The sequence below is a fragment of the Bombus vosnesenskii genome, unplaced genomic scaffold, assembly GCF_011952255.1.
Source record: "Bombus vosnesenskii isolate JDL3184/JDL3185 unplaced genomic scaffold, Bvos_JDL3184-5_v1.1 scf7180000013302, whole genome shotgun sequence".
Classification (NCBI taxonomy): domain Eukaryota; kingdom Metazoa; phylum Arthropoda; class Insecta; order Hymenoptera; family Apidae; genus Bombus; species Bombus vosnesenskii.
Window position 1 is genome coordinate 220,673 of NW_022882951.1, and position 20,250 is coordinate 240,922.

The window sequence follows — 20,250 nt, forward strand, 5'->3', positions numbered from 1 at the left end:
TGGATGAAAATTTTTAGGTGCGACAGTACCTTATTTTTTTCAGCGATCGATGGTAATTTCGATGTCTAGTAACTTGATAATTTTGTCACGTTTCTCCATCAAAGGCACTTCATGCTCTATTCTTTACCGTTATGAGGCGTCTGCTGCAGTGTTTGATACTTTTCGTGCGTGACTATGCTTTCGGTTTGATGTTCCTCTTTGTGTTCGTGTGACGGCATAGTCGCATGAGGTCCGAATTCGAATCCACGAAGTTGAATATGAATCACTGATTACTGTGATAATTGATATTTGTAAATAATGGATATCGGAAGTGAGTGGTATTTTACTTGCTCTTTTCTATTTATTATTAATATTTATAAGAATATATTAATATTTATAAGAAGATTATAAATATGAATGTGATGTTACCGAAATTAATGTGTATAAAAAAATGTATGAAGACTAAGTTTCATTGTATAATGAGAGTTAGTAAATATGATTTCTCTAGTAAGTAACATAGTATGCTATGTATACAGAAATGTTGATTTGATAATAGGATTAATTAAAAAGAAGAAACGGGTCAAGCGTGATGGCAACCTTCAGCAATTGGCTGAAATTGTTAAAGAGCTTGGTGACGTATACTTTGAAAATGACAAGTATGAAGATGCTTTGCAGGAATATACAGAACAACTGGAAATTTGCAATATCTTAGGAGATAAATTAAATATAGCAGTTGCTCATAGAATGATTGGAGAAATACAAGCAAGTCTTGGCAACTACGAGGAAGCATTGAGCCATCAAAATCTTTATTTGGGTTTGTATTTAAAATATTCATTGTGTTAATATTTTTAATTTTTATAACACTATAATAAAAACATTTTTGTGTTAGGTAGAAGGGGCCAAGGAGATACAAAATTTATTAGAAGAACAACGAGCTTATGCAACATTAGGTAGAACATATTTTTGTTGGGCTGAAAGTCAGCCTGAAGAATCTGAAAGAAAACCTGATGCTCTTATAAGTGCAAGACAAGCGTACACGAAGAGTATACGTCTTTGCAATGAGTATTATATCTTATTTAATGTCAATAAATTTATATAATATAATATATATAAAATATATAATATAATATAATATAATATAATATAATATATAAAATATATATATATGATATTAATTTTCTAAGCGGTATGTTATAAAAAGTATATTTGTATTTTATTTAGATTGGGTGATACTAACATTGACCTAAAAGAATTAATGACAATGAGGGCACGATTGTTACTGAATTTGGGATTAGTACTAGAAGCTGAAAAAAAACACCAAGAGGCTGTTGATCTACTGGTAAAAGCTGCAGGTTTATGTAAGACACACAACTTACGGGAAGATTTCTATAGAACGCAAATTGCTCTCGGAGGAATTTACGAGCGGAATCGCGATTATGATCTGGCTTTAACACATTTCGAAACTGCCATTGAAGTTGATAATTCATCTTTGAAAGCGGAAGCACGATTTCTTCAAGCAGAATTGCTTTTAAAAATAGGAAAATGGACCGAATCACGAAAAATATTAGTGCTTCTTTACGTTACGGAAAACTTACCACAAAATCTGAAGCATCAAGTAGAAAAATGTCTCAGGATAGGTATGATTTAAGAGAATATAATTATTTTTATGGTTTTATTTGAAATATTTGTTTGAAAAATATTTTGTTTATAGTTGCAACATTACAAACAACTGAAGAAGCTTTAACTACAGAAAAAGATACCAGCATTAAGTTGAAATATTATGAGACATTAGGAGATGCGGCGGTGGCTGCACACTGTTTTGAGGAAGCTGTAGAATATTACAGAAAGATGCTCATGTGCGCTGAAGAAATACAAAGCGATCGCACAGGGGCAGCTTTATTAAGTTTAGCCCAAACATTGAAAGATGTCGGACGATATAACGAAGCATTGGACTTTGCTCGTAGAGAACTAGAACTATGCACAAATCCACGTGAAATATGTAGATCTGCTTTGTTCTTAGTAGATTTATTAATAACTATCAAAGCAAACAACAAAGAGATAGAAGAAATTTATAGTCTAGCCTTAAAAAATGCAAAAGCTTCCAATGATATTTCTTTAGAAACTAGTGTTTTAAGAGAACAATTGAATTATCTAACAAATACTAATAGAACAGAAGAGATAGAGCACTTTCGGAAAAGTTAGATACATTGGAAAAATTATGTAATGATACAGATAGCGAAAGCGAATCAGAAGAAAACAATATTGGCGCAAACATTTGCTTGGAAGATTTGTCGGATGTTGAAGCAGAATTAAAAGTTAGAGAAAATGTTAAAAATAGAAAACGAACGAGAAAGACGTCGGTTGCTATAAAAAGGAATGAAAAAGGAGAAACACAACTTCATGTAGCTTGTATACATGGGAATGTTGAAACTGTAGAAAAATTATTAGAATCTGGTCATTTAACGAATGTTAGAGACCATTTTGGCTGGACTCCTCTTCATGAAGCAGCTAATCATGGTCATGTTGAAATTGCAAAATTATTATTAGAATATGGTGCAGATGTAAATGATCCTGGAAGTTTGATGTGCCAAGGAGTTACTCCTCTTCATGATGCAGCTTCTTGCGGCAATTTTACCATGATGAGATTTTTAATCGAACATGGAGCAAATGTGGAACTTAAAACGAACGATGATGATACTGCACTAGATTGTCTAGAACAATGGAGGAATCGTGTTAATGTTTTATCTTCTGAAGATCAAATGGAGTATGATGAAATGCACAAATTATTGTCTGCTATGATACCAATGAGTAATAAGAGAATTTCGAAACGATCTCATACATCATCATGCAATTCAAAAACTCATATAGATGAAAATGTTGTTATAGAAAAGATCTCTGCAGGTGAAGATTATAAAAGAACTATAGCTAGCTTAAAACACAGGAATGATCCAATTGGAGCTTCTTTGTCCTCTATGAAACGAAATGTAAATCCACTTTTGAATAGTGAAGAGGTTCTTTTGGATGATTGGTTGGAAGATGATATCAATGAAAGTATAAATAATAGAAGGTGCTCTGATGAACATTCTTCCTCAATGACGAAGAGGAAATCAAGTAATGGAAATATCGATGTTGAGAAAAATTTAAAACGACAAAAATGAAATGATCAAGATCAAGTAATTGAAGATAATGAATGTGATGTAATAGAGGAGGATAGTAATGATAGTTGCAGTACTGAAATAAGACGGATTTCTACTGAACGTAAGATTCAGAAAAAAAAACAGCAAACGTCGTTGTTATCAATTGGATTTACTAAAGATTCTACTTCTCGAAGTTCCTCACCTGTAATTCCATTTAACACAGAATGTGAATTAACAGAAATCAATACTATAAGATCAGTTATTTTAAACATCCTTGTAGATGGAAAAATGTTTAAAACTCAAATAGAATTTTCGAATACAATAAGGCCATTAGTAAAAGAAATTGTAGCTGATATTGAAACTAAATTCTACAACGATACTGGATGTAAAGTAAAACTAGATCTAAAAACTATGGATGGTATTGCGATCAATTGCAATAATGTGTTCACGATATTAAATGAAGGGGATATTGTTAAAAATTTGGCATGCGAAATAATTGAGTTAGAAACTCCTTCTATTGTCGAGCGATATGGGGCGATTTGTAAAAATTACAATATAGGTAGATGTTTTATGAGTAAGTATACTTATTTCATAATTTTCAAAATAATCATTACTTTTAATATTTTTAGATGTTCGAGAATGCATATTAAAGTGTTTGAAGTCATGCGAGAACACGTTTACTTTCCGGTTAAAACAAGAAGATATTAGAAAAGAAGAATTTATATCTTTATTGAAAACTCTAGAATATCAAAAGAATGTTCAAATATTAGATTTATCCGGTGGTAACTTATATGAACTTGGAAAATCTTTAAATGATTGTATTTTAAGATTGTCAGCTTTGCAAGAATTGTGCCTTCAAGGATGTGATATAGATTGTAAGTGTTTAAGTAAATTAGAGAAACTACCTCCACAACTTAAGTTTCTTGATCTCAGCTATAATCCTCTTGGATCATCAAGTCAAGAAATCTTATTCAAACTTTTCACCCCTTTAACACAGCTACGGACATTGAATTTGCGATATTGTCAATTATGTAATTTTCGTTTTCTTTTAAACAACAATAGTCTAGTAAATTTAGATATTTCTTGGAACTGTTTCAGTGAAGATGAAGTCTGTGCCACTTTACAAAGACAATTACTTAATTTGAATTTATCGAATACTATTTGTTCTAGGGATTTTAATTTGGTTAAAAATATTTTTAATAAAACAGATTTTTCATTTGTTAATTTAGAATGTTTAGAGCTTGCTTCATGCGAATTATCGGATATTGATATTAGAAATATATTGTCACGTGTATCGAATCTTTCGAAGTTGGTGCTTAAAGGAAATAGAAAAGTGGGAGCACAATCGCTGAATTTATTATTGAAATACACACCAACACTAAGACATATCGATGTTAGTGGATGTGAGAATATTACTGAATTTCCTGATTCTGAAGTATTTATTGAAAAACCTGAGATTTGTACATTAATCGTGAGTATGTATCCAGAAGTGTGCGACTGTTGGGTTCATTTATGGCGAGGGAAGGGTGTAGTAAAGAAACTTCCGCATAATCTTACTATTTTTAAACCGGTACTTTAATATTTTTATACATATAATACTATGTGTGCATAGAATTGAAAAGAGTTACAAATTACAGAAAGCATTCATTTACTTTAAAACATATTTCATCATTTTCTCTCATTTGCAGTAGCTTAAAAAATATATTTTTATACAAATTTTGTAAATTGTAAATTATCTAAATATATCCATATTAGATCTCAATAGGTATTTCCTAAAAAGATAAATTTGAAATACCGGAAGTGTAGTAAATTTTACTGCACTTCCTGGCATCAAAGTGAATGGGAACATTTAATAAAGTCCAATTCAATGTATAACTGTTACCAAATTTTAGTTGTTTTATACTTTACAGTAACCTTTCCTTCAAACTGGTGTTCAATCGAATCACAAAAGCTATAAAAAATGCATATAGTTAAATAAAGGTAATATTTAAGTAACATGCTAAAAATGTTCTATAACAGAAAATATTGTAATATACATTGTAAATATTGTTAACAGGCAATAAACCTTTTGTTTACCTTTGCTCCGTTTTTTAATTACGAATGCTATCAACATTGCATAATAATGTAAGTGAACAATAATTCCAATCGTAACAATTTAAAATCGACTGAGTCATTATAGCATCAGTTTTCATATGCTGCAATCATTTCTTTCAGAAGCTGATTCAGTAAAGAATACAAAATAATTGACATTTATTAAATATTTACAAAATGTTTGTATACTTGAGTAAAAAAATAGCAATACCAAACAATTTTCGTCTGAATTGTATAGCATGGAACCAAAGGGAAGGTTATATAGCTGTTGGCGGAGGGATGGTCTTTTGAAAGTACTTAGAGTAGACTCCAATGTAAGTGGTTCTACCAGTGGTGGGAGGTCTAGAAACTTAACTGCTGCAAGTAATTTAAGTATGAATCAAACTCTAGAAGGTCACAATGGTCATGTGCAAGTAGTTACCTGGAACGAACAACACCAGAAACTAACTTCAAGTGATCAGAATGGTGTAATTATAGTTTGGATGTTGTATAAGGGCTCTTGGTACGATGAAATGATAAATAACTGCAATAAATCAATAGTTAAAGGGATGGCATGGAGTTTAGATGGTTTAAAAATTTGCATAGTTTATGAAGATGGAGCAGTTATTGTAGGTTCAGTTGATGGAAATAGAATCTGGGGCAAGGAATTAAAAAATACAGCTCTTGTTGCTGTACAATGGTCTCCAGATGGGAAACTATTATTGTTTGGCATAAAAATGGGAAGTTCATCTCTTTGATAATCAAGGCGTATTTTTAACAAAGTTAAATATGTACCACTTAATGGTGGTCAAGTTCAAACAATAGTTTCATTGCAATGGTATGATGGAAGGAATGGTTATATTGGCATAGATTGTCCAACTTTAGCTGTTTGCTACAGGAATGGTAAAATACAGCTCATGAAAGGCACTAATGACGATAATCCAGTTGTAATAGAAACTGGAATGACAGCAGCATGGTGTTGTTGGAATAGTTATGGGTCCATATTAGCTGTAACTGGGATGTTACCATTATTGGGCAATGGAGAAACAAAGGACACTAATGTCATTCAGTTTTATACTCCTTTTGGTAAACATATGAGGACCCTAAAAATACCTGGTAGAGAAGTCACCTGCTGTGCATGGGAAGGAGGATCTCTCAGAGTAGCTCTATCTGTTGATTCTCATATCTATTTTGCAAATATTCGTTTAGATTATAAATGGACTTACTTCAGTAATACAGTTGTGTATACAAATGAAAAGATTACCAAAGATGGCATTTGCATTATATTTTGGAATACAACGAATAATACATATTGTACTAAAAATGTAAGAGCATTGATCTCCATAGCTTCACATGGAGATCATTGTGCTTTGGCAATAAAAAATGACCTTGCTCAAGGATCAGAGCAATTTGCACTCTTAGTATGCAATACAATTGCTACTCCAATAGATACTAAGTTTATAGATTTAGAGCCACTATGGGTGACCATGACAAATAGCGTAATTGTTGCAGCATCCAAGAACAATTTCTTAGTTTGGAGTTATCGCACTCCTCGTAATTCCATGTTGCATGCAGGACGAATTAGAAGAGATAAAATTTACCATATTGACGAAACTCCGACCGGGGTGACGGAAGTTATTCAAGATTTAGACAAAGACAGATCTTTTGAGGCACCTATTAATACTAAAGCTACTATGGACCCAATTTGCTGTTTGTGCGCAACTGATAAGATTCTATTGATAGGCAGAGAGTCGGGAATGATTCAAAGATATTCTTTATCTCAGATAACTCTTACAAATAGATATAATACAACTTGTAAGCTTTACAAGATTGCAATCAATTGTGATTCATCTCGGGCGTCTATTATGGACACGAGTGGCGTTCTAACTATGTTAGATTTGGAGACTGATCTCAAGAAAAATACTTTGAAGGATGGAGAATCAGAGGGTGAAATAAATAAGTTCGAAAGAAAGGATGTGGGCCATGTGCTGGGCACAAGACAATCCCGCTCTATTAGCAATTATAGAAAAAACCAGAATGTACGTTTTAAGAGAATTCGATCCCGAAGAACCGATATCCTGTTCTGGATATATCTGTTCATTTCAAGATTTAGAAATACGTTGCGTTTTATTGGATGATCTCATGCAGAAACCAGAAGATACAAGAAATGACTTAATAGTGGATTTAGAAGTGAAATCACTGAGGGATACCAGGGAATTATTGATGAAAGTAGGGTTGAAAGAAGCAAACAATTTCATCCAGGACAATCCACATCCACGATTATGGCGCTTATTAGCAGAATCAGCTTTACAGAAACTAGATTTGGAGACTGCAGAAAATGCAAATGGTTCGTTGCACAGATTACTTAGGTATACAATTTATCAAACGTTTACAGAATGTGCACAACGATCACCTGAAGAAAGCCGAGGTGGCTGCGTTTCTTGGCAACTATGACGAAGCTGAAAAATTATATTTAAATATGGACAGAAGGGATCTTGCTATTTCCTTACGTCAAAAATTAGGAGATTATTTTCGGGTGGTACAGCTAATGAAAATGGGTATTGGCGGGTCTGATAAGCAAATGGAGTACGCTTACAATAAAATTGGCGAATATTATGCTGAAAGACAGAATTGGGAAGGTGCAAAAGAATATTATGGAAAGAGCAGGAATCTGGAGAAACTTATAGAATGCTATTATAAATTAGAAGATTTTGTTCAATTAGCAGGGACAGTGCAACAGTTACCAGATAAAAGTCCCCTTTTGAAGATGGTAGCAAGAATGTTAGGTTCTGTGGGTATGTGTTCCCAAGCAGTAGCAGCATATATAAAATATGGAGATGTGAAACTGGCCGTAGATACGTGCGTTCGTTTGAATCACTGGGACCAAGCAGTCGAATTAGCAAAGACCTATAAAATGGCCCAGATAGGCGAATTATTGAACAAGTATGCCAATCATCTTCTGTCTAATGGAAAGAGACTACAGGCTATAGAATTATACAAGAAGGCAAATCACAATTTAGGCAGCAAAGTTGCTGTTTCAATTAGCAGAAGAGCAAGCAAAAGACTAGGACGAATCCGCTACGCGTGAAGAAGATTTACGTTCTAGCAGCTCTGTTGGTCGAAGATCATATCAGTGCCGCACCAGCTGCTAAGGGTGGCCGTAGCAACGTTGTGATGGGCTTAACAGAAAACAACGAAGACACTCGGGTGATAGAGAACGCCTGGAAAGGGGCGGAGGCTTATCATTTTCTCTTATTAGCCAATAGGCAAATATATTCAGGGAATTTTGATGCAGCCATGAAAACAGCTCTGAGATTGAGAGAATACGAAGATATCTTGCAACCGGAAGATATTTACTGCTTGCTTGCTCTATCAAGCGCAGTCAATCACGCTTTTGCAGTCTGTTCCAAAGCGTTCATTAAATTAGAATCTCTAGAGATTATTTCAGAGGCGGTCAGAGAAGAATATGAGGATTTGGCTGTAGACATCTTCACCAAGCACAGTCCTCAAGATGTTCGTAATTCTAAGGCAGAATGTACAAATTGGTGAGAGTCTGGTACCCGACTGGTGTGTCGCCTGTCCTAACTGTATGACCAGGTTCCCTCCTTGTATTATCTCTGGCAAACCGTTGATGGATCTGAGCAATGCGTGGATCTGCACCGTTTGCAGACACCACGTGGCTACAGAACGAGATGTCGTTAATATTAATGCTTGTCCTTTGTGCCATAGCACGGTTACATATATGTAATTGGTGTGTGTGAGTATGTATTGGACATGCATTATCAGACAAATATGTTATGCTTGAGCTATAACAGACATGCCGGCGAGCTTTAAGCTTGCCATTGAAAAAGCATGTTTCATTTTTATAGTAGTATGCACCAGTTAGAATGTGCACTGCTTAAAAGTATTAATCCGTGTTACGATTTAGATAATGTGTTGATTATCTGGTTGATTTATTGAATTAATAAGATCAATCCGTAATTTTTTGACTATTTAGAATTTATGATTTAGAAACATGTGATAGTGTGATTAGTCAAATTTTCAATGTTACTTATCACCGAATAATTATATGGTTATTTTATTTTGAAAAATATTATTAGGGACACATGGATTAATAACAATTTTCGTAGTTTTAAAAATGAATAATTTCTGATCTCATTTATAAGTCTGGCATCATATTCTTGTGTAGTATTTTGTTATCTTTCTCAACTTAAATTATGAAGCTTCTCCGTTTTAAATATCTTTTTATATTCTACGCATTTAAGACAGTGTACTTATATAATTTAATTGCATAGTGATAATTTTTAATGCGAATTCCGTCCAATAACTGAAATATTAATACCGTCCATTATATATGTATAAATACATATGCTATATATTTATTAATTTTTACATTATCATAATCGCCTACATTAAACATATTTTAGACTATTTTATATGTTTTTTTAATGAATATTTCCTTAGAGCATGCTTTATTTAAAATTTAACTTATACAACAAAATTCAAAGGAATTACCGGTCTGCGCATGGCAACTGATTGGCGCGTAACTGGCCAAAAAATTTGAAATATTCTCTTCCACTCAGATGCCTTCGAGTATCGCGCATGCGTGTATCGTTGTCGGCACGCGTTCTTTCCACGAGTTGATCAGTGCGCGTCGAACCAGTAAGGAGGAGGTATTGCATCTGTTATCGTTTCTCTTCACGGATCACGGCGTTCTTTTCAAATTTTGTTTCCTCGATTACCGAAACCATCGTGGCGCTACCCATTTCGAATTGTCAAACGTGCTTGCCAAGCCCAGTCACGATTACGAAGTCATTTTCCCGCGAATGTACAGGCGTAAGTGTCGTATCCCGCGTATTTGTCGCGTCAGTTCGTGAGTGTATCGCGAGTGTCCGCCACGGGAATAATTATGAGTGGTATGCTGTCGATGTTATGTGTTATCCTGATCCTTAGCGTCACGACGACGACGGTACGCGCCGGATTGAAATGTGACGGCGTTAAACCTTACTTCGAGTCCCAAGGCTTTCCGGCCACTGACATTCCCAAGGAGGCGATTTCGTGTAAGTTTTTATTTTCATTTTTTTACTCTGAAATCGATTGAATTTACGTTTCGAGCATATTACATTGTAACTCGTTTCGAGCTAAGAATCGTTTGGATAAATGGCGCGAATTGCAGAAAATTTGAAATTTACGACGTGGTTTGAGACTCGTAACGGTTATGTCAGATTCCTTGAACGTTATTGGTGAAAATTAACAGTGAGGTTTTGATTCAAATTTTCCACTAATTAGAACCAAGAATTTCAACTTCGAACGTGTTACGTCGTAACGTGTTCTAATCCAACAATAATTTGTAAAAATGGCGCGAATTTCGGAAAATTTGTAAATTGTGACGTAATAATAATGTAAGATTATTACAATGTCATCGGTGGCATTAATAGTGAATTTTTATTTTACATTTTTATCAAGAATTTCATTTTGGAGCAGATTACGTCGTAACGCGTTTTAAACTAAAGAAATTTTGGGAACTTTGAAATTGTGACAGGTTAAATTTAAACATTCACAATGGTAATGTCAGACCTCTTGAATATTATGGGAGGAAATGGTTAAAGTTAAGATTCGTTCGATTATTTCGAACAGAATCGTGCATTCAGCAAGTTTTTATATTTCATTTCATACTTTTTTATCGCTTAATTAAATAGTGTCGTATATAGCGAAAAGGATAAAAAGTAGATTCTAAATGGAATTCCGATTTAGTTTGTGTTAACTTGTTGAAAAGTTTCCCAGAAGAGTGAGAAAGAAGAATATATGACGAACGGATGAAAAATAAACGCGGAGAAAATTAAAGCTCAGAATTAGAGTGGCCGGGCTCATAATTCACGGCCATTCATGATTTATCCTGCAGAATTTCGTTGAAGTGATTCGCAAAGAGGACACGTTCAACGAAATATTTATGGCCGATGAATTATGGGCTGTGTTTCCTCGCGAAGGGGCTGCACGTGGAGAAAAAACGAACGGAAGAAAAATTCCGAGAAGTTCTCACGTCTCGAAACTGGATACACAAATGTGCCTTAGCTTGCCTCGCCCGTATGTTTGCGTGATTAACTATCGAAGACTTAATGAACGAAATAAGCACTTTATATCGCAGTGCATTTGAACAACTCCCGAAACATTTACAAAGTGGAAATAAATTTTTGCAATACTGTGGCTAAAAATTTAATGAGAATAATTTAATGTTATTGTTAATAATTTACAGTGATTACGAAAGGTATTGCCACGCATCCTAATCTTTTTATCGCGTTCTATACGTTTCTTTTCCGATAGCATTAATTTTTTCTAGTCGTATGAAAGTAATATTAAATTTTGTAATATTAAAGTTTGATACACTTGGACCTATAATACCGATCGATCGAAAACAGCTCAAAGTCGTTTATAAAATAATGTAGTTGAAAATTTCATGTTTTATACGGATTATTCGTGTTGGTTCACACCCATATAGGGAGATACCTTGGTTTATCACTCGGCATGTACATACATCGTACGAGCACAAAGAACCTGTCTACTTTATCAGTTAGTGTAATCACAAATACGTTCAGCTTCGTATATTTACTTGCGCCGAATAGATAATAAAGGATCTTGCGTTCCGTTAGCGTGATCATACGGCTGACATTCTCTAGAAATGTTACTCTCGAAAATCATAAAATGGATATGGTCGTATCGAACTTTTAGGTTAAGTTTTTTTACTAGAAAATAAAAAACATATACAACTCTTGTATAGCACAAAGGATCGATTCCTAAATTACTTTCGTTACGGAGATTCAAACGGTGAACATCAGAAAGATAGAAAAAACGGGTATAGAAAGTATTATAGGGATAACGTTCTAAAACAATCTTCAGCCGCAATGATCGTTCATTTTAATAACGTATGAATCTAAAATTCGATGTCTTCGTCAAAATCGGAATAAAGGCAAGATTAACAAAAAGAAAACAGTTTCAAAACATATAGCTCGTTTCTCGCGTCACAGATTACTCAATCTGTGTGCACGAAGCATTAGACGCGCATTCCACTCAATCGCAGCCATTTCACCATCCACGAACACTTTTATTTCTGACTTGTTTTTGCATATAAACACAGTCGAGCTTATCGGTGAGATGAAAGGAGAGCCGTATGGGTTTCGCGGGGCAGATAAAGAACCGTGGAAGAGCGCCAAGTATTAACGGTATACGAAGTAGCGATACGCGAAGAACGAAATGGCAGAAGAAAAATAATTCGAGGCGTTTCGCGTTTTATCGCGTCGTTCGTGTCGAATGTGCACATTAACGCGTACGCGCATGCGCGACAGGAAGTTACAAGAGTTTTGACACGATTTACTTTCTATGGAGAGTAATTACGACCGATGATTGCTGGTTTGATTTTTCTGGAACAATCGCGACCGGAAGTAATGGCGATTCGGTGGAAGACAATGGGTGCGATAGGACGCGGTATTAGGGTGCGTTTAAAAGAATAATTAACGGTTTTGTGGCGTTACTTTTCACGGTTACTTACGTTTCACAATAATAATTTATTGGGTGGGAATAATTGATTATCGTGTATTAGCTAGAATTTAAAATAGATTTATTTTGTTCGTACATATTTGATATTTCACATTGATCGATTTAAACGTTTGATAATTTATCGAATGAAAGTAGCTACGATCCAGTTGTAGTTTAGGATAGATTTAGGTATAGATAGGATATTTCTTACAAATATAATTATCGTTATCATTACCAGATCGTTATCGTACATGGCTTAAATATTCTCGTACATCCCTATAGGTATATATATACATATTTCTTTTCGCCATTTATATTTTGTGTACTATATTGTGTACAGTCTATCTGATGATTTACTAGTTACTTTTTTTCAAGCGCCAAAATTTGTTACTCCATTATGTTTACATGTTAATTAATATTCCTTTACGTTATCCGGTCGAAGACCCTTCGCGAGGGCTGGTATCGATTCCTATCGTTAGATACTTGCTATTTGCCACAAACCTGATCGCGTTACTTCATCAAAACTCGAGACCAGCTACAAGAGGTTTCATCAGAAGCTAGAAACCGACTAAACTATGAACGTTGCTTAAACTGTAACGAGCATAATCTCTAATCAAAGGTGTTAATCGTCCGTCATTATCTTGCTTTTCGTTGAAGCCGACAAGCCGGTGGTGACATGTCCCAAACTGCGATCGGTTCGCTTCAACTGCACCACGAAAACTAATTTAAATCAATGAACACTTCCATTTAATCTGTCCCTCGATTTCATCGCGTTAACGCGATCGTAAAAACGCGTTTAACAAGTAGTTAGTAAGTGGACCGAGGATGGAAGCATCCGGGGACCATTACATCCTGGCCCTGAGTTTTTACTTTTACGATCTTCCTCTTTATCTCCTGTTCAAATTTCATTTTTCCTCTCGTGTCGTCTACCTGCTGCAAGATTCGACGAACAGCTGTCTCAGATCTCCGCTACCTGAATTTTCAGGCTTATTATCTCGACACGGGTACCATTTTAGCTTCTACGACGCTAGAAGCCGTCGCGATGCACGCCGACTAGCTTTTCTCTACTCGGTGCAATGTCGTATACGTTGATTCTTCGTCTTTAAAAGGTGAGTATTTTACCGATTGTTGGATCAAACGGACGGTAAATATTTGGTACATTTACTCTCACGTTAGTTACACTTGGCTGAATCTATATACGGGTGGCGTCATGAAAAGGATACATCGCAAATTAAATTTCGTAATTACGTAGTTGAAGGAGCTTGTCGTTCGTTGTATACTCGCGTCATTTTCCCTCTGAACGCAGGCGAATTACAAAATACCTTTGTCCATAATAATATTACAATGGTTACCGGATAGAGCTTTGTAATTTGTAATTTCAATGTACAGAGATAGTGGCCAGCAGGCTATCGATTGATAAAATATTACGATGATTCAAAATTTAACCGGATAAACGAAAAAGACATAGCGTTAATCTGCTTTTTCATAATTACAAAAGAGATATGAAGATTAATGACACGACGATTCGGTGTGTTTGATTAGAATTTTCGCCAGACAGGCGAAAAGAAGAAAAGAAGAAAATGTTTACTTCTTCAAAGTATAAAAGAAAATACAATCGAACGATACAAGAGACTTTAAAATTTCCTTGAACGAATTGTCAAAGAACGACGTATTTGATTTCATTTGGAAATTTTAGACGATTGAAATCAGTCAGTAGCTTGATGGTCGAGATGGACTTTGATAAGAATTTTGTCATAGGTGGATTAAGGATCAGATCTGTTCACGAAACGACGAGAGAATTAATCGCATCGAGTGCCTCGAGCAACAGTAGGATTTTGGATAATACCAAAGCCGGCTCGTACTCTCGTAGAATGCTCCTTCATAGCCTGTTCAACACGCCGGAACATTTGTTAGCGTCTACGGTGATCCTAAGTCCTGACAGAGCAGCCGGAGAAGCCGGTCGAATGGGATTTCTTGCCGGTCTTACGAACCGCGTCGATTCTATCCGGTGGATCCTTTACACTGTATGTACGACATACGTGAATAATGAAGAGGGAGCAGAAAAGGTTCCCAAGGAATATTTATATTGAAATGTTTTTTGTCCCGGTAATTCCCGTCTAATATTCTAACGCTTTTTCGCCTCTACTCAAACTTCATTCTACTTTCTCAGCAGCGATATCGTGTTCTTATAAAAAAATCTATTTACATCCAGCTTCCTTATCAGGCATCTATCATATTTCGACGTACAAATGTAAATAACAGCATCGTATATCACCGTACGATACGATATTTTCCTTTTAGGTGTGAAAATATAGCAGCGACGAATATTGATCCGAAATTTGCTGAAAATAAAAATGCCACGTCGCTAGCCACGAAAATACTTAATTGCTGCACTAACATCGAATATTTAATCGATCAATTAACACCGAATTAATGTCACAAAGAACAAAAATTACATTCTAGTGGAAGAATCAATAATTTTGTTCTAAATTGGCAAAGCGACGATGAAATAAAAAGTAGTACGATAAACCAGATATATCCGTTATAGCTGCCGAAGAACGGTTGCATGTAAGAACACTTCTTATGATAATCCATTTATAATCATCTATTCGACGACAAAATTTATTCCAGCTACCCTAACGTGAAAATACAACGTATCTTGAGCGACCTCCCACGGGTCTTCCGACTCGTTCATTATTCATTCAGTCGAATGTGAGAAAGAAGCGATCGAAGGAAGTTTTTATTCTTTGCTCAACTCGTTCTGGAGAAACAGAGGAACAATAGGACGAAATAGGTCAGAACTAGTCGTAAACGTGGTTGAAACAGGTGTTGTGAACCTATACTAAACGCTGTTTCCCCGAGGGTGTCCTCGAGAAGCATAGAATGGAGCTCGATGGTCGAGATCATCGAAGAAGCGAGCATTACGAGAGCTTTCTCAGGCTGTACGAAAAGTGGATTCTACCGATGAGTCGGCTGAAAATTTTCTACGATCATTCTTCTTTCTTTTCTTCAACCTGGCGAGAATTTTCTTCCTTGAAAGACCTACGGGATATAGCGACTTTAGTCGTACTTTGTATGTAAATTGTCCTTTGCGTCGTTCTGAAGCGAGCTAACGCTCTTTCTGCTTAATTATTCGTGGTTCTTTCGACGGGACTTTATTGTGTCGAGTTCTGCCTGTTTATCGCGAGGGTAATCGAGATTTTGAAGAAATGGTCGATCGGTCTGCTGTGTGGTTAAATTTCGAGAAATTTTGATTTCTTTTATTTGTTCGTGGAGACTGCAGGGGAAGAACGCGATGGCTCGTGTTTTCTATTTTTTACAGAGGAACAGTTTTAAAATTCAGTACGTTGCCGAAGCACCGCCACGTTACCAAAATTGTGTTCTATTTAGTTATAAAGCGGAACATCTGTTTTTTCACTCTTTTAAAAATATTTTTAAAATACTGTTCGCGTCATGATATTAAAATATCAAAGATATTAATTGCTCGTCCCATCAATTACATCTTCGGCTTTGGAATATTTTCGAAAGACTTACGCTTCTTTCGACCTACCAGGTTGTTCCCATTAACAGCTGTTTAAACATAACGTGACACTAAAATCAGAAAATCAACAAAAATATACTTATCGAGCTTTCCTCCTGTTATGTTCGTGCGAGTACAGCTGTTGCGTTGATATTTCACTTGCTTATTTACTTGCTTATTTATTTCACATTTGCTTATTCTATTCTTAATATTGCGTTAGGTCACGTTGAATATCCATCGTATCGTTCAGGTTTGAACAACCATTAATCATCGAAAATTTGATCGTCGACGATAGATTTCGCATTCGGTAGGCAAATAAAATTTCAGCACGGTTTATCTTTCGCTTTGCCGTGCTTTTCTGCTATCTTCAGTACATTGAAATAAACCGAAAACAAATTCTAGAATGAATCATCGTCAAAACTTCTTATTCCCAACGTTACAGTTTGCATTCGGAAAGACGAAGAAAATTTGATTCGAGTTATCTTTATTGACTTTTTCTGTTGATTTTCTTTCAAATCGAATCTTACTGTCGCCGATCTCGGAGATTAATTGGCGCTGTCCTTCGAAATCTGTTATTTTTTACTTTTTCCTGTTTGCAGAGCCACAAGAATATTTAGATCAGATTATAGATACATTGCAACTGTGAACAATCTTTTTCAGATCTGTCGTGGTTCTCGTCATTTTTACCGAATTTTACCAAATTTTCTATTCCAATTATTTTTAATCGCGCGTTACATACAAATTTCGTAGAATGCTTAGATAAAAGTGGAACAAGTTTTAGGAGAAAGAATTTCAACAGGTATCGATTAAAACACTTTCTCGATTACTTACAATGTAAAACGCGACGGTAGTCAGATTGTCAACTCAACTTGTTCGCGTACGTAAAGTGAAATTGATACTAGATGCTATTACGCTGTCCGAGCAATTGATTTATGGATCATGTTATACTGGATCGAGCCTGATAAACGATATGTTCCTTCATTAGAGGCGCAGGAACCGGCTACATTAATTGTTGTGCCTTTTAAGGACCAGGTAAGACAGCCACCTTCTACGATTCTTCTCTTCATATTTTCTTCTATCTCTTGATTGATCATCGATCGTTACGCGTATTGAATATCGTCGAGCCACGATAGTTTCTCCTATTTTAATTGCAGTACGTTTCAATAAAGCGTATTTGCATTCCGATTACGTTGTTACTTGCTTCGAGAGTTCTAAATCGAGATAACCTTCCCCGTGTTTCTTAATTTATAAACGCAGATAAACAACGTTGTATATATTTGCAAACGTTCGTTAAAAGCGTTCAATCTCCATTCGCTATATTTTGTAGAACTTTCGTTGGATTCGATCAGGGCCGGCGCAAGGCAGGTTCAGTTTGTTCGCCGGAACCCGGCCCCCTCGTTAATTAAAAAACTCGAATTTTGATTAACTTTTTACGGAATGACGATACCATTAACAGATGCAAGATATTATTTTAGTAAAGGAGTGAGAAAAATCACGAAAGTTCAGTGTAACTTCATAAAGTCCTCATATCCTGGAAACTACTTTAGATAAAAAAAGTCCAGGCGCTTTCAGAGAAATGTACTTTTTAGAGAAATTAAGTTACATCAATAGCTTTTTGCAAAGGTCATACATGATTACAGATTTTCTACTTTCATTGAATTTTTTGTCCCTTGAAAGCGAATTATGGACGCGAAAAAATATTACTTGGATCTGTTTAAAAAATTGCCTATAAAAAAGATATAATATGTAACAGCATTTGTAAATAAATAATTCTTCGTCGTAAAATTTAAGTGTAGGATTTGAACGTGTATTCGGGCTCCGTAGGAGGTCACGCCGGTCCTGGATTCGATATTCAAGTAGGAAACTGAATATCTTTATCGTAGATTCTTAACGAAAGACGAGATAAATGCGAGAAACGATGTATAAAATTGGTATTCACGATCAGAGGATGATGAATTTCAATGTTCTCTATATGATTACATACGAAGATTACAAAGAAAAGTCGCGTTGAATCCATCGCTGTTCGTTTTCCGATTTTTATGTCAAAGTGTAGCTAAAAGGGAATACTTTGATACGTCGTTGTTGAAAAGAAAGGCACAATGTATATTGTCTTTCGCTTTGCATGACAATACATACAAAGCAAACTGTACTCTTTACGTTTCACGAAAAGGAATAATCCTGCTACAGAGACGCAAGAGTCTCATTGACACACGCGTCGATAAGACGGATTCTTCGTCATCCTCTGTTCGTTACACGCTTTTGTATAAACATATGCAGATACTTTCTGGCGGCGAATCCTTTTCCAATGTCTTCTGGAATGGGAAAAGCATGAAAACACGGACCGAATGATTCCTTGGTTGTGAGAAATAGTTGCCTATAAAAGACTCTGTTACTCTTTCTTTAATTACCTTTCTTTATCTTTTTCCAAACCAAGTTCTCGCGCAAGGGTAAGAAAGTAGCCTGTAAATTTCCTAGCAATTCTGATAAATCGTACGAAACGGTACGATAGAAGGAGAAAGGAAGATGACGAAGGCAACAATGTAACGATCCTCGGTCGCACGAGTAAGTTGTGACAGTGAACAAGTTCTGGAAACTGGCTGAAACACGTCGTCAGCGACAGCAACAGGACCGACGTAGATGTAGAAGTAGCGACGAGACGCAGCGTGGAATGCAGAAAGGAGACTTTTCATAAAGAGATACGCAAGCCAGGCCTATGCTCGTCTATAGAGCCAGGCACCAGGCCACGCTTAATGGTCGCCGTTGTAACTTGTAATTTTTAAATAAGCAGTCCTCGCCGTGGTTCCGTCGGATATAGCCTGGAAAGCAGCTCACCTTGTTTGCGCTCGTGGTCGTGCGATCACTTTCCGCTCGATATGCGCTGGAACATCGTGCATGCATACACGACAACAATGCGTACACGAACTGGACATATTTGCACGATTCTCTATTATTTATGTTCCATTGCAACATATATACGTCCCCTCTCCTCTCGTTGTTAATGCAAGAATTTTGAAGCGTGGAACGTTTCATAGAAAGAATTTTAAATGGTTGACGACAGCAGGTCACGTCGATAATGAAACAGAATTATTTCATTAACGCATCGATCGCTGTCGATATAAACACGCGCGCTATGATACATTTTTAATATAAAAAGAATAAAAAGCAACCTGTCCTCTTCTATTATCAATTTCTCTTCTCTTTCGAGGATCAAAAATTTGAAAGACACGAAACTTGGCAAAAAGTTCTGCATCTTTGAATTAGAAATTCTGATATGGAGGGACGAGCACAGAGAGAGAGAGAGGGATGAAGGAAAATGCATATGCATCGATCGAAAAATGGGAAATGCGTTTTTTCCAAGTGGATATACACCGCCTGTGTGTGTCGGACGTTCTTTCATTTTGTATGCAAACTCGCCGTTAACAAAAGGGGACAATTTTTTTTCTCTTCCTTTGCTGAGCACGATGACGGAACGTAGAACTTCCTTGCCCGTTATTTTGGTCGGTGATCGGTGATACAGGCAGTAAAGTGTCGTCGCTCGACGTTCAAGGGTTTTCCACGTCGTGAACACGGCCTCGTGGCTCCCTGAAACCGCTACTTTCTCTCAAGGCCAGCCGCAGACCTCTCAGCGCGTTCCTTCTTTGTAGGTTTTCCGAAAAGCCAGTTTATTCGCGTTGGACAATCGGTTAACCTGAACGAATTGCCATTTTTCATTCGATTCTCGAGTTCGAAGGTCTTGAAGTTTCTTCCCTCTTTTTTTTTACAACACTTTGCAACGCCGTGCAACTTCAACCGTGGCTCATTGCAAATATAGCTTAGAGTTTAATCGAATAAGATGAAAACAAGAGGAGGACAACTTTGTATATTACACCGGAGTTGTCGCGATATCAATATCATATACACGCATGCACACAGCGATTAATAATTCCCAATTCCTAGGTCAAAACTGAGAAACTACGATCAATTAGGATTTCCTGTTTCACCAGTAGACTTGTTATAAATGGATATATGTACAGA

General features: G+C 36.0%; 3 protein-coding genes across 3 annotated transcripts in view; all 3 read left to right on the forward strand.

Annotated features, from left to right (window-relative positions):
* Positions 1-14: 14 nt before the first annotated feature.
* Positions 15-4,828, forward strand: LOC117234152 (tonsoku-like protein). Its single transcript, XM_033495084.1, is given in 7 exon segments — positions 15-310; positions 536-793; positions 873-1,041; positions 1,201-1,616; positions 1,691-2,161; positions 2,164-3,675; positions 3,746-4,828. Coding segments are annotated over 7 exon segments (3,789 nt in total). The 5' UTR covers positions 15-297; the 3' UTR covers positions 4,696-4,828.
* On the forward strand, positions 4,828-9,538 carry LOC117234153 (WD repeat-containing protein 35). The gene is given in 10 exon segments (XM_033495085.1): positions 4,828-5,240; positions 5,331-5,481; positions 5,484-5,928; positions 5,930-5,973; positions 5,976-7,161; positions 7,163-7,529; positions 7,531-8,204; positions 8,206-8,245; positions 8,247-8,732; positions 8,734-9,538. Coding segments are annotated over 9 exon segments (3,540 nt in total). The 5' UTR covers positions 4,828-5,240; positions 5,331-5,384; the 3' UTR covers positions 8,935-9,538.
* Positions 9,539-9,865: 327 nt separating this feature from the next.
* The window catches only part of LOC117234036 (glypican-4), a 131,858-nt gene continuing 121,473 nt past the window's right edge, over positions 9,866-20,250 (forward strand). Inside the window, exon 1 of the mRNA XM_033494863.1 lies at positions 9,866-10,246. Coding sequence (XP_033350754.1) covers positions 10,096-10,246 — 151 coding nt within the window. The 5' untranslated portion in view covers positions 9,866-10,095. The remainder of the gene's footprint in view (positions 10,247-20,250) is intronic.